The sequence below is a fragment of the Hylobates moloch genome, unplaced genomic scaffold (genome assembly GCF_009828535.3).
Source record: "Hylobates moloch isolate HMO894 unplaced genomic scaffold, HMol_V3 SCAFFOLD_7, whole genome shotgun sequence".
Lineage (NCBI taxonomy): Eukaryota > Metazoa > Chordata > Mammalia > Primates > Hylobatidae > Hylobates > Hylobates moloch.
Window position 1 is genome coordinate 124,833,687 of NW_026652282.1, and position 18,970 is coordinate 124,852,656.

General features: G+C 37.1%; 1 protein-coding gene across 3 annotated transcripts in view; it reads right to left on the reverse strand.

The window, feature by feature from the left end:
- The window catches only part of GABRA3 (gamma-aminobutyric acid type A receptor subunit alpha3), a 267,252-nt gene that overhangs the window by 178,406 nt on the left and 69,876 nt on the right, over window positions 1-18,970 (reverse strand). For all 3 annotated transcript variants that reach the window (XR_009214353.1, XM_032757751.2, XM_058441782.1), the window contains exon 2: window positions 4,558-4,723. Coding sequence is in view for 2 of the 3 variants with exons in the window: in XM_032757751.2 (XP_032613642.1) it covers window positions 4,558-4,697 (140 nt within the window). In the remaining variant the exon portion in view is untranslated. The remainder of the gene's footprint in view (window positions 1-4,557; window positions 4,724-18,970) is intronic.

An 18,970-nucleotide genomic window follows, 5' to 3' on the forward strand; every position in this document is an offset into this window, starting at 1 on the left:
AGTTCTTCTTTATACATCTGGTAGAATTTGGCTGTGAATTAATTTGTTCCTAGACTTTTTCCGATTGGTAGGCTTTTTTTTACTGATTCAATTTTGGAACTTGTTATTGGTCTGTTCAGGGATTCAATTTCTTCCTGGTTCAGTCTTAGGAAGTTGCATGTTTCCAGGAATTTATCCATTTCTTCTAGGTTTTCTAGTTTGTATGCATAGAGATGTTCACAGTAGTCTCTGAGGGTTTTCTGTATTTCTCTGGGGTCAGTAGTAACATGCTCTTTGTTATTTCTGATTGTGTTTATTTGGATCTTCTCTTTTTTTCTTTATTAGAATAACTAGTGGTCTATCCATCTTATTCATTCTTTCAAAGAACACACTCCTGGACTTAATCTTTTGTATGTTATTTTGCATCTCGATTTCCTTCAGTTCAGCTCTGATTTTTGTTATTTCTTGTCTTTTGCTAGCTTTGGGGTTGGTTTCCTCTTGGTTCTCTAAGTTCTTCTAGGTGTGACATTAGGTTGTTAATTTGAGATCTGTGTAACTTTTTGACTTGGGCATTTAGTGCTATAAACTTCCCTCTTAACACTCTTTAGCCATGTCCCAGAGATTCTGGTATTTGTATCTTTGTTCTCATTACTTTCAAGAAATTTCCTTATTTCTGCCTTAATTTCATTATTTACTCAAAAGACATGCAGGAGAATACAACCTTAATATTTGGGCCATGCTTTTAGTAGTATCATGCCTCAAAAGTATTAATTGCACTGGGCTTGGAGGAAAGTAAAGAAAAAAATGTTTCTAATTCAGGAAACAGAGACCAGGTGTGGTAGCCCACACCTGTAATACCAATACTTTGGGAGGTCAATGTGGGAAGATCTTTTGAGGTCAGGAGTTTGAGATCAGCCTGGGCAAGACAGTGAGACCCTATCTCTACAAAATAATTTTAAAAATTAGCCACGTGTGGTGGCTTATACCTGTAGTCCCAGCTACTCAGGAGGCTCAGGCAGGAGGATCATGTGATCATGTGAGCCCAGGAGTTTCAAAGTTTGAAGTTACAATGAGCTATGATCACATCATTGCATTACAGCCTGGGTAGCAGAGTAAGACCCTGTCTTAAAAAAAAAGAAAGAAAGAAAGAGAAAGAAAGAAGAAAGAAAGAAGAAAGAAAGAAAGAAAGAAGAAAGAATGAAAGAAAGAAAGAAAGAAAGAAAGAAAGAAAGAAAGAAAGAAAGAAAGAAAGAAAGAAAACATGCAGTGATTGTATTGCCTCTTTACTAAAACCAAGCACTTCACTCTGCTTTTTTAGGTAGGATTTCTTGGCCTCCTCCTTGACATAATTACTAAAAACCTAGGCTATCTGGTTTTCTAAGCATCAACAGGATGCTAACAAACCATTGTAAAGAGGAGACGGGATGTAAGAACTAACACTGGCCGGGCGCAGTGGCTCATCCCTGTAATCCCAGGACTTTGGGAGGCTGAGGTGGGCGGATCACAAGGTCAGGGGCTCGAAACCAGCCTGACCAACATGGTGAAACCCCGTCTCTACTAAAAATACAAAAATTAGCTGGGCGTGGTGGCACGTGCCTGTAATCCCAGCTACTCCGGAGGCTGAGGCAGGAGAATGGCTTGAACCCAGGACACGGAAGTTGCAGTGAGCCGAGATCGCGCCATTGCACTCCAGCCTGGGTGAAGAGCGAGACTCCGTCTCAAAAAAAAAGAAATAAAAAATTCGAATGACTATAATGAACATGTGCTTAGGAATTTTTTGTTTTTTTTGTTTTTGTCTGTCTGTGTTAGAGATAGAGTCTCACTGTGTGGCCATGGCTGGCCTTTAACTCCTGAGCTCAAGAGATCCTTCTGTATCAGCCACCCAAGTAGCTGGGACTATAGGCATGTGCCATGGCATGCAACCGTGAATTTTCTTTATGATGACCAAAAGTCACAAAGAAATGGGACTATTCTGTTTTAAAAAAAAAAATCCTTGTTTAGGGTTATAAGAAAATATGCAATATTATTTTTAGAAAACTATATTATCAGAGTTAAAATGTAAAAGGCTTTAACATTTGAAGTGGTAAGGTTAATTTATTTAGAACCTTCATCTTATTTAGAATCTATCATGGCCCAATGAAATGAAATACATGAGGAGTTAACAAAACAGAACTGGTTTTATTTTCCATTTTGGAAGAAAGAACAAAAAGAGTCTTATATACCAAGATTCTAAGGACATACAAGCCCAGTTCTGCAGCCTCAGCCCCAGAGATTACTGTAAAAATGCTGATATAAGATGAAAAGACTCACAGTACATTAAGATAATCAACATTGCAAAAATAATTAGGAATACTTCCTACTTCAAGATGTATGCTTCCAAGAATATAGGACAATAGCCAAATGTAAAACCAAAAAAAAAAAAAAAAGTCACTACCAAGGAATAAAAATACCTTGTGTAATACTGAAATATTGCAGGACTAAGAGGTCATTTCTAGTAATGATATTCCTTGGATTAGAAGGGATTTTAAAGTCTAAAAGGAGTTCAACATTGCTGAACACAGTTTGGTGGCAGAGAGACTAAGAAATAAGGCTAGCAAGGTGGATAGAAGCTGGGTCCTAATGGGTTTTATAAAATCATGTTAAAAGAGTTTGTACCTTATTATGGGGACAACAGAAAACCATGAAAGGGCTCCAAATAGGGTAGGTATGGTCAAACATGCATTATAGAAAAAATAGTTACAGAGTGGAGGTTAGTTTGGATGGAAACAAGATTTTAGGAAGTAAGACAAGGTTCGCGCAGTGGTCCAAGTGGGAGACAACATCAGACTAAACTAGGGTGCTAGCAGAAAAGTTGGAAAAAAGTAGATGAATCCAAGAGATATGGGAGGTAGAAATGACAAATCTTGGTGATTGATTCGATCTGGAGAGCAAAGGGTAGAAAACTGGCAAAAATGATTCCAAGTTTCTGACTTGAGCAACTGGGTACATAGTGGTACCACTGACTGAAACAGGAAAAAAATGGAAGAGGAATATTTTTGTCTGTTTGTTGTTTGTTTTGTTATGTTTGTTCTTTAGGGTGGGGGAGGGAGATGAAGATAATTAAATACATTGGACATGCTTAGTTTAAGAAGTGTGTGGAATAGCCAAGTGGGCATGTTCAGTAGACAGTTGGATATAGAAGTCTGACATTCAAGAGAAGTCTGGAATGAAGATTGAGATGAGAGTCATTGGCATTTACATATATAAGGTAACTACATCATAGAAATGGATTAAATCACTCAGGAGATCTATAGGGTAAGAAGTGTGCCTAGAACAAAACAAGGAAAAACACAAACACCTGAGGGGTGAACAAAAGAAGACTAAAAAGGACCTTTATATCACAAAGGTCTTTGATGTACCTGTGTAGTATTGTGGAAAATATTGCAGAAAGCATAGTCATAAAAGTATAAAGAAAACCAGTTGTAGTATTTATTATTGGTATAATACTATTCTCGGATCCCTTTTACTGGGCCAGTGAAATCATCCTGCAGCTACTTTGGAAAATTACTATCTGTTGAAGGGAGTCGTCTTACCTAAAATGTCTGGAAGACTATGCCTTTCTCCAGGGGATCCACAGGCAAAGACTAATTGAGGTGAGAGTACACAAGCTTGGGTCCCTTGCCTCAAAGTAGGACAAATCTTTTAGTGCCATTTATGCCCCATTTCTCCTCATGAGGTCAAATTGAGGCTACACCTTTGCTTTACTTCTTCTCTTTCCCTATCTTCCTTCCCTTACTTCCTTACAGGTTTCTGTTGAAAGTGACCTCTCAATAAATCATTTGCTCAAGAATCCTTGTTTCATACTGTTTCTAGAGAACCCAATCAAAACACCAGAGAATTATAGTGTCTCTGAAGCCAAAAAGAATTATTATTAAAATATACATTTATATTTTATGCATGTTTCTACATGGATTTTTATTTCATAATAAAATGAAGTTAAGGATGGAGAAGTCAACTATATTGGAACGTAAGAACAGAGAAGTGTTCATTTCAGCAACAGAACCAACATTGGCCATCTTGGCTGCAGAAGTTGCCTTAGAGTCTGGGGTTGGAAGTCAGATGGCAGCAAGTGAATGAATGGGTGAGAGGTAAATAGATGCAATGAAGCATACCACTCCTTCAAGAAATATGGCTATGAAGGGGAGCAAATAATTAAGGCAGTATCTGGAGGGAAGATTTTTAAATTTAAGATGAGTGATTCTTAAACATTATCATGTTTAAATGCTAATGAGCCACAGCCAATAAAAAGGAAAAGGCTGAAGATCTAAGAGAGGAGAGATAAAATTGAGAGCAAAAGAACTATTTTTAAGATATTACAGAGGTGATTCAAGCCTGGGCCACGGTGTTGTCTAAGAAAAAGAAACTTTGAGATCTCTACTTTGAGAGTCTGAGCCTATGACATTTTTCTAAATATAATGTAATGTATAAGTATCAGAGACCAGAGTTCTTGGGTTCATCTGGGGGAAAACATCAGAAGTTTTGGTCTGAGGCAAACATTTATCACAGTCTTCTTTCATCCTAAGAGTTAGGGGTTCTTACCCGCCAATGTCCTGCTTCACAAAGTCCCCAGGTTCTTGTCGTCTTGATTCCCCTTGACCAGTGGTTCCAGGGAGAATATTAATCAGGAAAAGAATCCCAAGGCTGGTCATGTAATAGTGACTCATTTGTGTGATTATCATCTTCTTAGGCACAAACTTGGAGAGACCTGTGAGATTCACAGTTTAGATAAGGGATAAGAGGTAGAGAGTAGAAAACAAAGGGAGAGAGGAGAAAGAGGTAAAAAAGAGAGAAAGAGATGTTATTAAACTCTATTAGAGCCATTTAACTTCTCTAGTGTCTAGTTACTCAGTGCTTAATTCAACAGTCCCCTTTTCCCAGCTTGTCAATGCCACCAAAATCGCCCCCAATATACCCTTCTCCTAAATATACCACAGCCCATCCAAGAAAGGATACATAGAGTAGCACAAACAGCCTTAAGTCAGTAATCAGGAGTCTGAGGTTACTGCAACATCTCTTTCCTTGGCTTCACCCTATGTGATTAGGTGAATCACAGAACTTCCCTCAGCTTGGGTTACCTCTTACAATCTAAGATCTTAAAAATATTCTCTCATGTCTTCATTTTATTTCCCTCCAATTCCCTGTTTGATCTTTAGTGTTACAAAGTCCTCTGCCTTGGTTAACTGTGTAATATTGTAGAGAATCCTACTATCCTAGTATATTAAGACCTGGAGTCTTTTTATAGCATTTTTGGGATTGATTCTCATCTTCATAAACAATTTTCCAAAAGATTAAATGGCCTGAAGTGGATAGACTGTTTCCTCTAAATTAGGTTGAGAAAATACTGAATAATGAGACATCATGGCTCTTGAATAAGAATGCAGTATTTCCCCATACAGAGATATTTGAAAGCAAACTTGTTCCTTTAAATAGGGGACACAACAAAAAGAGAAATCCAGGCCTACTTTCTGACACTGAACTCTCTAAGAGGTCAGCAAATTATACTGGTGATAGAATTAGTGATATGGAGTTCCCTATAAGGAAGGTTGTTTTATGAACTCTGGATCAGTGGAGATTTACCCAAGGCATGGGGTTAAGAAAGCAACCAATAAAGTGATGGTTACTTGCTACCTCTAATTTGTGTGGCTTCTTTGAATATGAGATGCTGAGAACTTGAAGGAGACCTAACTCTGACCCAACAACATACCCTTTTTCAGTCATATCAGTGAATTAATTTTCAGAGAAAATGGAGGGATATATAACTGTTTTTTTTTTTCCAAGAAAGCTTATACAAGAGACCATTATGTAAAACAGATACACATTAAGGAGCTATTCTGGTTGGTGAGATTAAGAACAAAAGTCCTTTTAAATTCATCCCACACGCCTCAAAAAAGCAGCCACTGGATCTATATTAAGCTGTCTTCATGAATCTGGTATAGGCATATGAAAAACTACAACAATGGAGAAGACAGACTTCTGACATGATGAAGTGTCAACATTAGAGACAGAGAGAATCATAGTATTAGAATGCACCATATGAAATTGCCAATATTTCACAATTTTGGTTTTACCAAAGAAAGCAATTTCTTATGGTCAACCTAATATATGAGCTGTGACATCCATGCTTCATGAACAATAAAAGAGTTGATGGACATTTTACAGGAGTATACAGGAATGGTACAGTTCAGAAAACCATCGTATATGAGTAAGAAAAGATGGTGCACGATCAGACAACTCCGAGCACAAGTAACTTCCATGGTAAGGGCAGTAACCATGATATATGCCCAAATATTCACAGTGCTTTAGCAGACCTTAATGTTGTGTAATCATATGACAAGAATTAATGTTCAGATAATCATGATACATGAATTGACAACTACTCTACAGCAACAGAGACACTTGGGCTAGGATATGAAGTTCAAATTGTAGAAATAATCCATGGAACATAAGACATAGCCATGATGCATGCTTAGAAAACATGAGTCCATGAATAATAATCCTGGGTGTAGGAGAAGATGGCCATGCTGTGTAAACAAAGAGATCCATAGTGTGTGTTCAGCTATGCTATTCTACTATATCACTATGGGTTATGTTCAAATTATCGTGGTAGATAAGCAGCAAACTATCACACTGAGAATAGATGGCAATTACATAGAATTAAATGCCCATGATTTGGAAAGAGAAAACTAAGACATATACTATGATACATAAAAAAGACAACAGCATTACATGAAATCATAACTAAATAAAATGTCTGTGACAGTGAAACAAAGAGCCTTCAAAAATGATCACACATCCGTGTAGCTGGAGGCAAATACAGTATATGCATAGACAAACATGATACGTGTGAAGAAGCATTTGGTACATCAATTCTTAACCATGATAAATGCACACAGAATATATGTATCATAGCAACCATATTACAGGAATTAAGTGAAATGGTTTAGGAGCAGACTGAAGTGCTATGGAATTAGATTACCATGGTGCAGGAACAGAAAAGGTCATGGTCCATGAGTAGGCAGACATGGTCAAAAAATGTTCACTGTAGCAGAAAGGTAAGATATAGTTGCAAGTGACCATAGTGAAGAATTGATATCCTTGGGGTAATGATGATGATAGTGAATAAATAGCTATTTGTAGTGTACAAACACACAAATATAACACACATATCCGTGGTGAATAAAATGAAAATTACAGTGAAGGAACATCATACGAATATTCAAACAACCGTGATGTACAAGCAGAAGGTAAAACCAATGCTGATTATAATCAAGAAGCCAGGCTATGTTGCAAAAGTAGACAACCATAGTGTATGCTTATATAAGTACAGTACATAAAAAAAAAAAAAACAATGTTCTATGAGTTTACAGTCAACCATGGCACAAATGCAGATGCCTTTCGTAGGAGCAGATTGGCTATGAAACAGGAGGAGACAACTCTTGTGCAAACTCAGATAATAATCATGGTGTTAGAAGAAATTATCCATGATACATGAACACATAATCATGACACGTGCTCAGGCCATTACAATGTGTGATTGCATGGCCAAATTAGCAAACGATTACCAACCAATTCACCCTACTCAAGAGCTAAAGGAAGGTACAAGGAACAAACAAATAGACGAAAATATCATTTATAAACTGATGACTTGCAAATTAATATCTTCATTCCAGATATTACCTCGAATCCATATATGTATCTAGATATGGGTTCCAGGAGATAACACATATCTTAAACTCATATTGTAACTCATAAGTAAAACTTAAACCTAGGTTAGGTTTAAGACATCTCTCACAAAACTCTGTACCTAAATGTCTGAGAGGCATCTTAAACATAACATTTTCAGATATGAAATTCAGATATCCACCCCCACACACGTATATAGACCTGGTCCTGTGCAGTATTTCCCATCTCAAGTAATAGTGACTCTGCACTTCCATTTGCTCTGATTAAAACTCTAATGTCATTCTTGACTCCCCTTTAACGTTCAAACCACACATCTGATCTATTAACAAGTATCATTGGCATTCCATTCAAAAGGAAATATATCCAAAATAAAGCCATTGATCATTACCTCTGTTGCTACCACTCTAGCTTGTCATCTCGTCAAGATCATTGTAAAAGCTTCTTAACTGGTTTTGCTGCCTCTGTCCTTGCTCCCCTAGAGTCTGTTCCCTACACAGTGGGCAGAGGGAACTTTTAAAATGCTAAGGCAGATAATTTCTTCCCCCTGCTCAAAATCCTCCCATTTCTTCCCATTTCAAAAGCCTCAGTCTCTTAGCATTTTTTGAGAATACATTATATTATTAACTCTAGTCACCATGTTGTACAAGAAATCTCTTAGACTTATTCCTCCTATATAACTGAAATGTTGTATACTTGGGCCAACATCTACCCACCCCAGACCATACCTTCCAGCCCATGGTAACCACCATTCTACTCTCTGCTTCTATGAAATCACCTTTTTTAGATTACTCCACATACAAGTGGCATCATGAGGTATCTGTCTTTCTCTGTATGCCTTATTTCACTTAACATAATGTACTATAGGTTCATCCATGTTGTCACAAATGACAAGATTGCACTCTTTTTGAAGGCTGAATCATATTCCACTGTGTATGTATACCACATTTTCTTTATCCATTAATGCATTAATGGAATTTAGGTTGATTTAATATCTTGGTTATTGTGAATAATGCTGCATTAACATGGAAGTGCATATATCCCTTCAACATATTAATTTAATATCCTTTGGATATATAATCAGTAGTGAGATAGCTGAACCATATAACTCTATTTTTAATTTTTTTTTTTTTTTTTTGAGACAGAGTCTCACCCTATCACCCAGGCTGGAGTGTAGTGGCATGATCTCGGCTCACTGCAAGCTCCATCTCCCTGGTTCACATGATTCTCCTGCCTCAGCTTCCCGAGTAGCTGGGACTACAGGCGCCCGCCACCACACCCAGCTAATTTTTTGTATTTTTAGTAGAGACAGGTTTCACTGTGTTAGCCAGGATGGTCTCGATCTCCTGACCTCGTGATCCGCCCATCTCGGAGTGATCCACCAATCCCAAAGTGCTGGGATTACAGGCGTGAGCCACCGCGCCAGGCCCTATTTTTAATTTTTTTTGAGAGAACTCCACATTGTTTTCCATAATGGCTGTGCTAATTTGCATTCCCACCAACAGTGTGTGAAGGTCCCTTTTCTCCACATCCTCTCTAACATGACTGGTCTTTTTGATAATGCCCAGTCTAACAGGTGTGAGGTGATTTACATTTCCTTTAAGATTAGTGATATTGACGATTTTATCATATACCTATTGGCCATTTGTATGTGTCACCATAAAAATTATAACTACATGAGAGAATGCATATGCTAATTAGCTGGATTTAGTCATTCCACAATGTGTATATACCTTGAAACATCATGTTGTACATGGTAAATGCATGCAATTTTATCTGTCAATTAATAAATCAATAAATACATGATCTACAAGGTCCTACACGATCTGATCTCCAAATAGCTGGCTAGTCTCATCCCCTACTACCCTCCCGTCTCACACACTCCACTTCAGCCACTGTGGCCTCCTTCGCTGCTCATGAAATATGTCAGGTATGCTCCTGCACCAGGGCCTTTGCACCTGCTATCTCCTCTACCTGGGATGTTCTTCCATCCAATTTTCATATAATTTGTTCCCTCACTTCCTTCATAGTGTTATTAAAACATCATCTTTTCATTGAGGGCTTCCCTGGCCACCCTATCTAAAATTTCAAGCCTTCCACACATTCCTCATACATCCTATGCAGTTGTCTGCCCTATTTTTCTTCCTTTGTGTGTAAAAGGAAGAAAAATTGCTTGTTTCTCAGATAGAAAAGCTTAACGGGGATGAGGATTTTGTTTTTTTTTTTTAATTCAAAGATATATGCCCAATGCATAGAAGAATATCTGACAAATAATGAGTACTTAATAAATACTGAATAAATGAATGGTATTGTAACTAAGTCACATTCCTAAATGAGGAAAATTGGTTAAGAAGGATAAGGTGTAGGATGGGCTTTGGAACCTGCCAGACTGAAAGGTTACTGGGCACTACCAAATACTAGTTGTGTTAGGCTTTAATGACCTACTTCTTCAATAAAAAATGGGGATAACATCCATCTTGTAAAGGCTGTAAATATTGTATAAGATAACATATGTAAAATGCCTAGTTAAACACCTGCTATTGGGATAAGTCTTCTGATAAGTCTTGTCCAAAGACAAATTCATTTTATCACATTTGAGCACCTGCTATGTACAAGGTACCAATACAACCAATTATTCTATTGGAATTCCTAAAACTTCTTTATTTCAGTACCTAGAAACCACCAGATACTGACATTATGCTTACAAATGTCCCTGTTTGGATGACACGAGGACTGTGTACCAAAACTTTACCTGAACAAAGTCATTCCACGTGTTGCTACCCAGATACTACAAAGCCAACTCTGCCATTTGTCACAACTTGTCACCAGAGTTTCATTTAAGGTCATCTAATTCCACCTAGCCTCAAAGCACTGTCATTCATAAAGGTTTTCAAGACAAAAACATCTTAGTTTCAATTCTGGATATACCACATAGAAATTTGAACTTGGGCAGGTTATTTGACTCAATATTCTAATCCAAATAATGGATTAATTAATCCATTGTTTTTATAAGAATTAAATAATCTAATTCATATGTAGCAATTGCCTTAAGCTTGACATATAGTAAATTTTGGTCACTGTGAACTACAGGTCTATTATTTGACCTCTTTTCCTCCAATGAGCCTCAGCTCTACCCTAATCCAGTTGTCCCTTCCATGGCCATATCCTAAGACTTGTCATTTCAAGTCCATGATCTTGAATCACTCTCTGACCACATATTTCCAACATTTTTCATCTAGTGCCTTCATACTGTCAATTCTTCTACCCACATCCACCCATTCCACCCCACTCCACGGATTTCTAATCTATCGATCTTACAATATTAGAATTGCTCATCATCATTTTCATGTTCTCATTTCCTTTCTTACCCTGCTTGGATAACATACATAGTCCATAATTAAAATCAGTATAATCATTCTCTGGTATACACCCTGAATAAATACACTTGTATCTCTCATACTCTATTATACCTGCCTGGAAAAACATAAACCTTGGTCAAATCCAACTCTCCATCTACAAACAAGCACCTTAATATATCTGGAAAAATCTGCATAATGCCTGACTGGCCTCTCTTTAAATTTTCTTCAACATACTTCAATGTCCCACGATCCTTTTGCACTTGCCAAACCAATTCACTCTCCCACTCTCAGAGATAATATTTTACTTTCTTTTCTCTCTAGTTGAAGAAATAACTCTTTTCCCAGAATCTCTGCAAATAGCTTTGCTTCTTATTTTACCAAACAATCAAAAGACCATGTGCTCTTCTTCCTAATATCAACTATACCAACCTACCAGAATGTCAGCCATATACTTTAACCTTTTCCGTGTTACCAGGAGTGTCTGCTCCTATCTAATGCAAGCACCCCCACATGTGCCCTGGGTCCCATTTCCTGTCTCCTGGTCAAATGTATTATTTGGTTATTGTCTCGTCTCTCCCACACTTGTCAGTTTGTCTCTCTATAATGGCTCATTCCTTGCAGCATAAAAGTGATGCAATATCATCAATCATTTTGAAAAAAAGAAGTCATCCCTTGACCTGACATTCCTCCAACCCTTTTTCAATTTTTCTGCCTGTCTTTTACGGTAACCCATTTCAATAATTATCTCTATCTCAACTTCCTCAACAATCATTCCCTCATACTATCTATATCAATCACGCATTTTCATCTATCACTCCACTGAATCCACTTAGTATTAATTCATTCAAAATTTATGGAGTATCATCTATGTACCAGGCACCATTCTAAGTTCTAGGAATACAGCAGTGAACAAAACAGCCAAAAAGTGAATCAATGAAGAAAAACAAGAACACGGGACCAAGGACTCTTCGCTTACATATCAAAGCCATCCCTATCCGATCCATATCCATACCTCGATTTCTCTCTTCCATGCCCTATATTCAAACTGTCAGCTTATCTTGTTGATTTTGGAACAGATCCAGACTCTGACCACTTCTCACTACTTTCATTGCCCCCTAGCTGTTCAAAACCACCCCCAGACTGCAATGAACGGCTAACTTCTCTCTCTGCTGCAGCTCTTGCCCCTTATAGTCCATTCTCTGGACAGTAGTCAGAATGAGGGGTTTTTAGAAAAAAATATATATATATAAGTCAGACTCACTCTCTTCTCAAGCCTTCCCAGTGGATATTTTCGGAATCCTAAGTACTTGCCATGACCTATAAGAATCTACTTTATTTGACCACTGGCTACCTCTAAAACCTCACCTCTTTCTACTTTTGGTCTCCCCTACTCATACCAATTCACACTTGTTTTCCTAATATTCCTTGAAAACACCCAGCCTTAAGGGACTTTGTACTTGCTCTTTCCTCTGTCATAAATGCTTTTCTGATATATCTCTTTGCCTCCTTATCCAATTCCACTTTCTTACGGGATATATGACTATGCAAAATTACATTATGTACTTACTTATTTCCATTTCTCCCACTGGATATATGCTTCATTAGTGCAGAAACTTAACTCTAACTCTGGGCCATAGAGTAGAGCCTAGCACACGACTGTTACTCAATAAAATATTTGTTGGAAAAAAGAGTGAATTTTTTCATGAGTTCATGCTCACACAACTCTGGGCATCCTTTTCTTCTCAGAGATACAATCTCAAGACTATCCTACTTTTCTAAAACCTTTCCCCTATGCCCTTTCAATCCTTCATTTTATGGAAAATAAATTTTCCTATGCTCTCAACTTTTTAAAGGAAAACTCTTCTGTTCTCTTTGCCTTAAATAAATTGGGCTTTATATTATAGACAGTACTTCATTAACTTTCCTCTGAAGTGTGGCATGTGCGTACTCCCATATATTATGCAACTGAGAGACAAGATGAGAACTATCTCATTTTTTCAATGCCACATTGAAACCATCTCTCATCTATGCATGTGCACCACAGTCCTTCTTATTTGAGGTTCATGCCTCCTATCTGTATCACTCTCTGCCTTTCAATCTTACGTCTGCCTCCTTGTAGCCTCCCGACATTGATTCGGAAACTATGCTCAGTTCATACTTCTATCTTTTTGTGGCTTTTCTGTATACTGTTTTTTCTTCAACTTTTATTTTAAGTTCCAGGGTACATGTGCAGGATGTGCAGGTGTGTTACATAGGTAAACATGTGCCATGATAGTTTGCTGCACAGATCAACCCATCACCTAAGTATTAAGCCCAGAATTCATTAGGTATTCTTCTTGATGCTCTTCTTCCCCCAACCCACTGTGGACAGGCCCCAGTGTATATTGTTCCTCCCCATGTGTGCAATGAACATACACATGTATGTATCTTTATAATAAAGTGATTTATATTCCTTTAGGTATATACCCAGAAGTGGGATTGCTGGGTCAAATGGTATTTCTGCTTCTAGATCTTTGAGGAATTGCCACACTGTCTTCCACAATGGTTGAACTAATTACATTCCCATCAGCACTGTAAAAGTATTCCTTTTCTTCTGCAACTTTGCCCACATCTATTGTTTCTTGACTTTTTAATAATCGCCATTCTGACTGGCATAAGATGGTATCTCAAAGTAGTTTTGATTTGCATTTCTCTTTTTTTATTATTATTATGCTTTAACTTCTAGGGTACATGTGCACAACGTGCAGGATTGTTACATATGTATACATGTGCCGTGTTGGTTTGCTGCACCCATTAACTCGTTATTTACATTAGGTATTTCTCCCAGTGCTATCCCTCCCCCACCCCCCACCCTACAACAGGCCCCGGTGTGTGATGTTCCCTGCCCTGTGTCCAAGTGTCCTCGTTGTTCAATTCTCACCCATGAGTGAGAACATGCGGCATTTGGTTTTCTGTCCTTGGGATAGTTTGCTCAGAATGATGGTTTCCAGCTTTACCCATGTCGCTACAAAGGACATGAACTCATCCTTTTTTATGGCTGCATAGTATTCCATGGTGTGTATGTGCCACATTTTCTTAATCCAGTCTATCATTGATGGACATTTGCATTTCTCTAATGATCAGTGATGTTGAGCATTTTTTCATATGTTTGTTGGCCACATCAATGTCTTGTGAGGAGTGTCTGTTCATGTCCTTTGCCCACTTTTTAACGGGGTTTTTTGCTTATAAATTTGTTTAGATTCCTTGTAGACTCTATATAGCAAACCTTTGTCAGATGGATAGATTGCAAACATTTTCTCCCATTCTGTAGGTTGTCTGTTCACTCTGATGATAGTTTCTTTGGTTGTGGAGAAGCTCTTTGGTTTACTTAGATACCATTTGTCCATTTTTTCTTTTCTTTTCTTTTCTTTTTTTTTTTTTTTTGAGACGGAATCTCGCTCTGTCACCCAGGCGGGAGTGCAGTGGCACGATCTCCACTCACTGCAAGCTCCACCTCCTGGGTTCACACCATTCTCCTGCCTCAACCTCCCGAGTAGCTGGGACTACAGGCATGCGCCACCACGCCTGGCTAATTTTTTGTATTTTTAGTAGAGACAGGGTTTCACTGTGTTAGCCAGGATGGTCTCGATCTCCTGACCTCATGATCTGCCCATCTCAGCCTCTCAAAGTGTTGGGATTACAGGCGTGAGCCACCGCGCTTGGCCCAATTTTTGCTTTTGTTACAATTGCTTTTGATGTTTTTGTCATGAAATGTTTGCCTATGCCTATATCCTGAATGGTATTACCTAGATTTTCTTCTAGGATTTTCTTCATCTTATATTTTTTGGTTTTACATTTAAGTCTTTAATCTATCTTGAGTTAATTTTTGTATAAGGTATAAGGAAGGGGTCCAGTTCCAATTTTCTGCATATGGCTAGCCAGTTCTCCCAGCACTATTTATTAAATAGGAAATCCTTTCCACATTGCTTGTTTTTGTCAAGTTTGTCAAAGATCAGATTATTGTAGGTGTGTGGTCTTTTTCCTGAGTTCTCTTTTCTGTTCCATTGGTCGATGTGTCTGTTCTTGTGCCAGTACCATGTTCATGGATAGGAAGAAACAGTACCATGAAAATGGCCATACTGCCCAAAGTAATTTATATTCCCATTAAACTACCATCGACATTCTTCACAGAATTAGAAAAAACTACTTTAAAATTAATATGGAACCAAAAAAGAGCCCAAATAGTTAATCCTAAGTTGGAGGCATCACGCTCCCCGCTTCAAACTATACCACAAGGCTACAATAACCAAAGTTCATGCTTTTCATATCCCTCCATCATTTTCGGTATTTCACTGTTTGTGTAGATAATATATCTATCATAGTTATTTGATCTGCACAATCTCTATGACTTTCTCTTCCATTCAATCACACCCTGCATCTTATGCATAATTGCTCCTATATCACAAATATTAAACTATGGTATTTGATGTCTGACCTTATTCTGTTATTCTTCTAGTTTATAAACTTTTACTCCTACTCCACTTGCTCTTTGAAATTAGTATTCTAGTCTGTTGATCCTTTCATTGTCACCCAGGCTCTTGGCCTTGCCTAGTGTTACTTCCTTTCATTTCAAGACTGGATCCAAAGTAAATTACTTGGACTACTCTTTCAGCACCTTGTTTATATGACCTTCCACTGTATTTGCCTAGAAACCCTATTTGGGATCAATCCACAAAGAATCTGTTTTCTCTTAGACTGATGAAAGCAGCTGAAGAAAATTCCACAATAAATCCATTATCTCCAATACCAGCATTCTTCAATAATCCTTCAATTTGTCGTAAACCAGCCCTCTTCCCTATTCCTCTCAACTATTTTAAGCCTTTGTCATTCTTCTCAAGTTGCCTATTTAAGGAAACTAGTGTATTCTTTCAGTAAAAAGTCAAGATGATCAGAAGAGACAAACCACCCATATTAGACACTAGCTAATTATTAATGCCGCATTCATATCCCCTTGGATCTCTTCACCAGTTTCATATACCCTGACTCCATGGAGCCTTCCCTCCCAAAAGGCAGCATCTGCATTTCTTTGTCTGAGGATTAGAGCTGTCCTCAGGTTGCTGAAACTAACTTTTGCCTGTGCACATTGACAATCAGAATTGCGTGAGAATTTGAGTTTCCAAACTAGGGCAACCCTAAACTAAGACTGACAGATACAGAAGTACAAATAATGCAGCTCCCTGATAGTGACAACAGTGAGGTGTGACCCACACAGTTTCCATGGTACTTTGCTTGATACATTACCCTTGCTTGGCCACCCTCACTTCCTTGCCCCACTTCCCAAAACTCTTTTTTTTTTTTTTTTTTTTTTCTGGGAACACTTCCCGATAAACTACCTTCATATGAATCCTAATCTCAGAGCTTGCTTGTATGAAACCCAATTTAAGACATCAGCTTGTCTCAACCTACAAAATTAACTCACTTTTATATTTATCCTTACTTTTTCTTTTTGTTTCAGAAAATGAGGTGAACCTTCCCTATCTTAGGATAATCTCTCAACCTAAGCTCCTGACCTCATCAACTTTTTTCCTTTCCATCGACGACTCACTCTCTTTCTCACCTGTATCTTAAATCTCTTGTTCTCTAATGACTCCTTTCTCTTAGACTATAAACATAATAAAGTTTCTTCCACTGTAAGAGAAATTCTACCAATGTTTCTTTCTAGCTGTTACCTTCTTTCTTTTATCAATCAAATTTCTTGAACTAGTAATTTATAATTGTTTACTCCAGCTTAATTGCCTTCTGTTTATTTTTTAATCATCTACATTCTGCCTTCTTCCTTACTGAATGTTACCAATCTAATTACACTGCAGTTCTGTCTATTTCTATTCAATATTTTTGTGGGTTTCTATATGTATACCTCTAATTTGGGGCTTCTTGCCTCTGAGTTAACACAACTGAAAATATGTCACCTCTGAAATTCTCATTAAAAGAGACAGAAATAACAGAAAACAGTGGGTGGAAGGAAGTTTGATTGTCAAGAATAATGCAAAAAAGGCAAAAATCCAATGTCTAAAAGGGAATTTGATTATATACATTGCTATTGAGAATGGATTCAGATAAACATTCTTGTACTATACAACACATGTTTCATCTTCTAAAAATACCCGAAGACTGTTAGGAAAAGACAAACCAATGTCACATAAACACCGTAATTTAGAAACCTAGGGGCTGAACTAGCAAAAAATGTATGTGGTCATTCCATGATATAATGTATTTTGTACTGTACTCTTCTGTGAGGTATATATAGGTATAGTTGCTATTCTTTACCCATCCACACTATTAGCAAAAACTCACAAAACCTTCTGCTTTCAATAATAATACTGCAGACTAAATAAAATAAAAACTTAGAAATAAAAGATAAATGAAAGAAATTGGGTGTTAATGTAAGTTAACACAGCACTCAGTTTGCAATGATTAAGCTGACAAATATGAAGACAGATTCAAACATCATAATTAACACAACAGAATAAACAGAAATTGAAATTTGTTCTCTAAATAACACCATCTCAAGAATAATTAAGGCAGCAAAACTATAAAGCAAAACTTTATTTTGGGGAGAATAAACCCAAAACTGTACAGATGGATAAATTAATAAATTGCCATTACTCAATGTCTTTTTGATTAAATAAGAGAGAAAGAAAAACAACCTAAGGAAATTAAAAAAAAAAAAAAAAAAAGAAAAGAAAAACAGCAATCCAAGGAAAAGTAAGAGAAAATAAATACAGAGCTGCCAAACCATATTGTAGTTCTGACAGCCTCATAGAGCAAGGAGTGCATAAACCAAAGCCTAGAATTTTCAAGTGGTGTGGAGTCTGACAACATGCATGCACACACATACACACAAACACATGCTACAGTTTCAGATTATCAATGAATCAGAAGCAAGCCTATATATCTTCTTCAAACCCCAGGAGACTTCAAGAGAGTTGCTTTAGTTTGAACAGGGCATAGACAAATTAAGACAAATAAAACAGACAAAACGATCCCCCTGCAAAAGGATTTAAACCACAAGCAGGCCTCTCTTACTCTCTCAAGTTTGCAACTCAAATTCACGTTAATGTTTGATCCAATAAATCTCAAGTCATGAATTTAATTTAAAGTACCTGCAAACTGTGCCTCAGGTGACCTGCAGAAGTAAACATAAATCATTACTAGAAAATGACATTTTTGTATTAGGCTTTGGGAAACCCCCATAAATAATTTTTCACAGACATTGGTCGGTATACAGAGAAAGATCACTAAAACAAGGAATCTAGGCACAAAGAGAGAGAAACAACAGAAACAGCTGGAGCAGAAAGCAAATCCCCATACTTCAGATACTGAATTTATCAGGTGCATATTATATAAAAGGTTTAGGACCTCCACCAAAAGAAGTTTAAAATATCTGCAGAGAACAGGACATTTAAACAATAAACTAGATGATTTTATTAAAGAATCAAATACAACTTCCAGATATAAAAAGACTTTAGAAAGTAAAATGTGTGTATTACCAAGACACCCACTAAATCTAAATAAAAATAGACTGTATGTCTTCTATATTAGAAGAGGAGAAAAAATGATTTTAAAGCTATCAATCTAAATATCAAATAAATAAATGAAAAAAACACACACACAAAAGGAAAATGAACGTAAAATGGGCAAGCTAAATAGAAAGCATTAAAAGAAGATGATAGTTTCAAACCCAGATATATCAGCGATTTTTTACATTTAAAGGAACTAAAGGCTCCAGTGCAAATAAAAAAGTTATCAGAAAGATTAAAAGTAATTAAAACTAAATTAACTACATAGTTTATGAGTCATATCTAAAACATAAGAAAACAGAAAAGTTGACAGTATATATGTTATGTAATTATTAACCAAAAATCATCTATTTT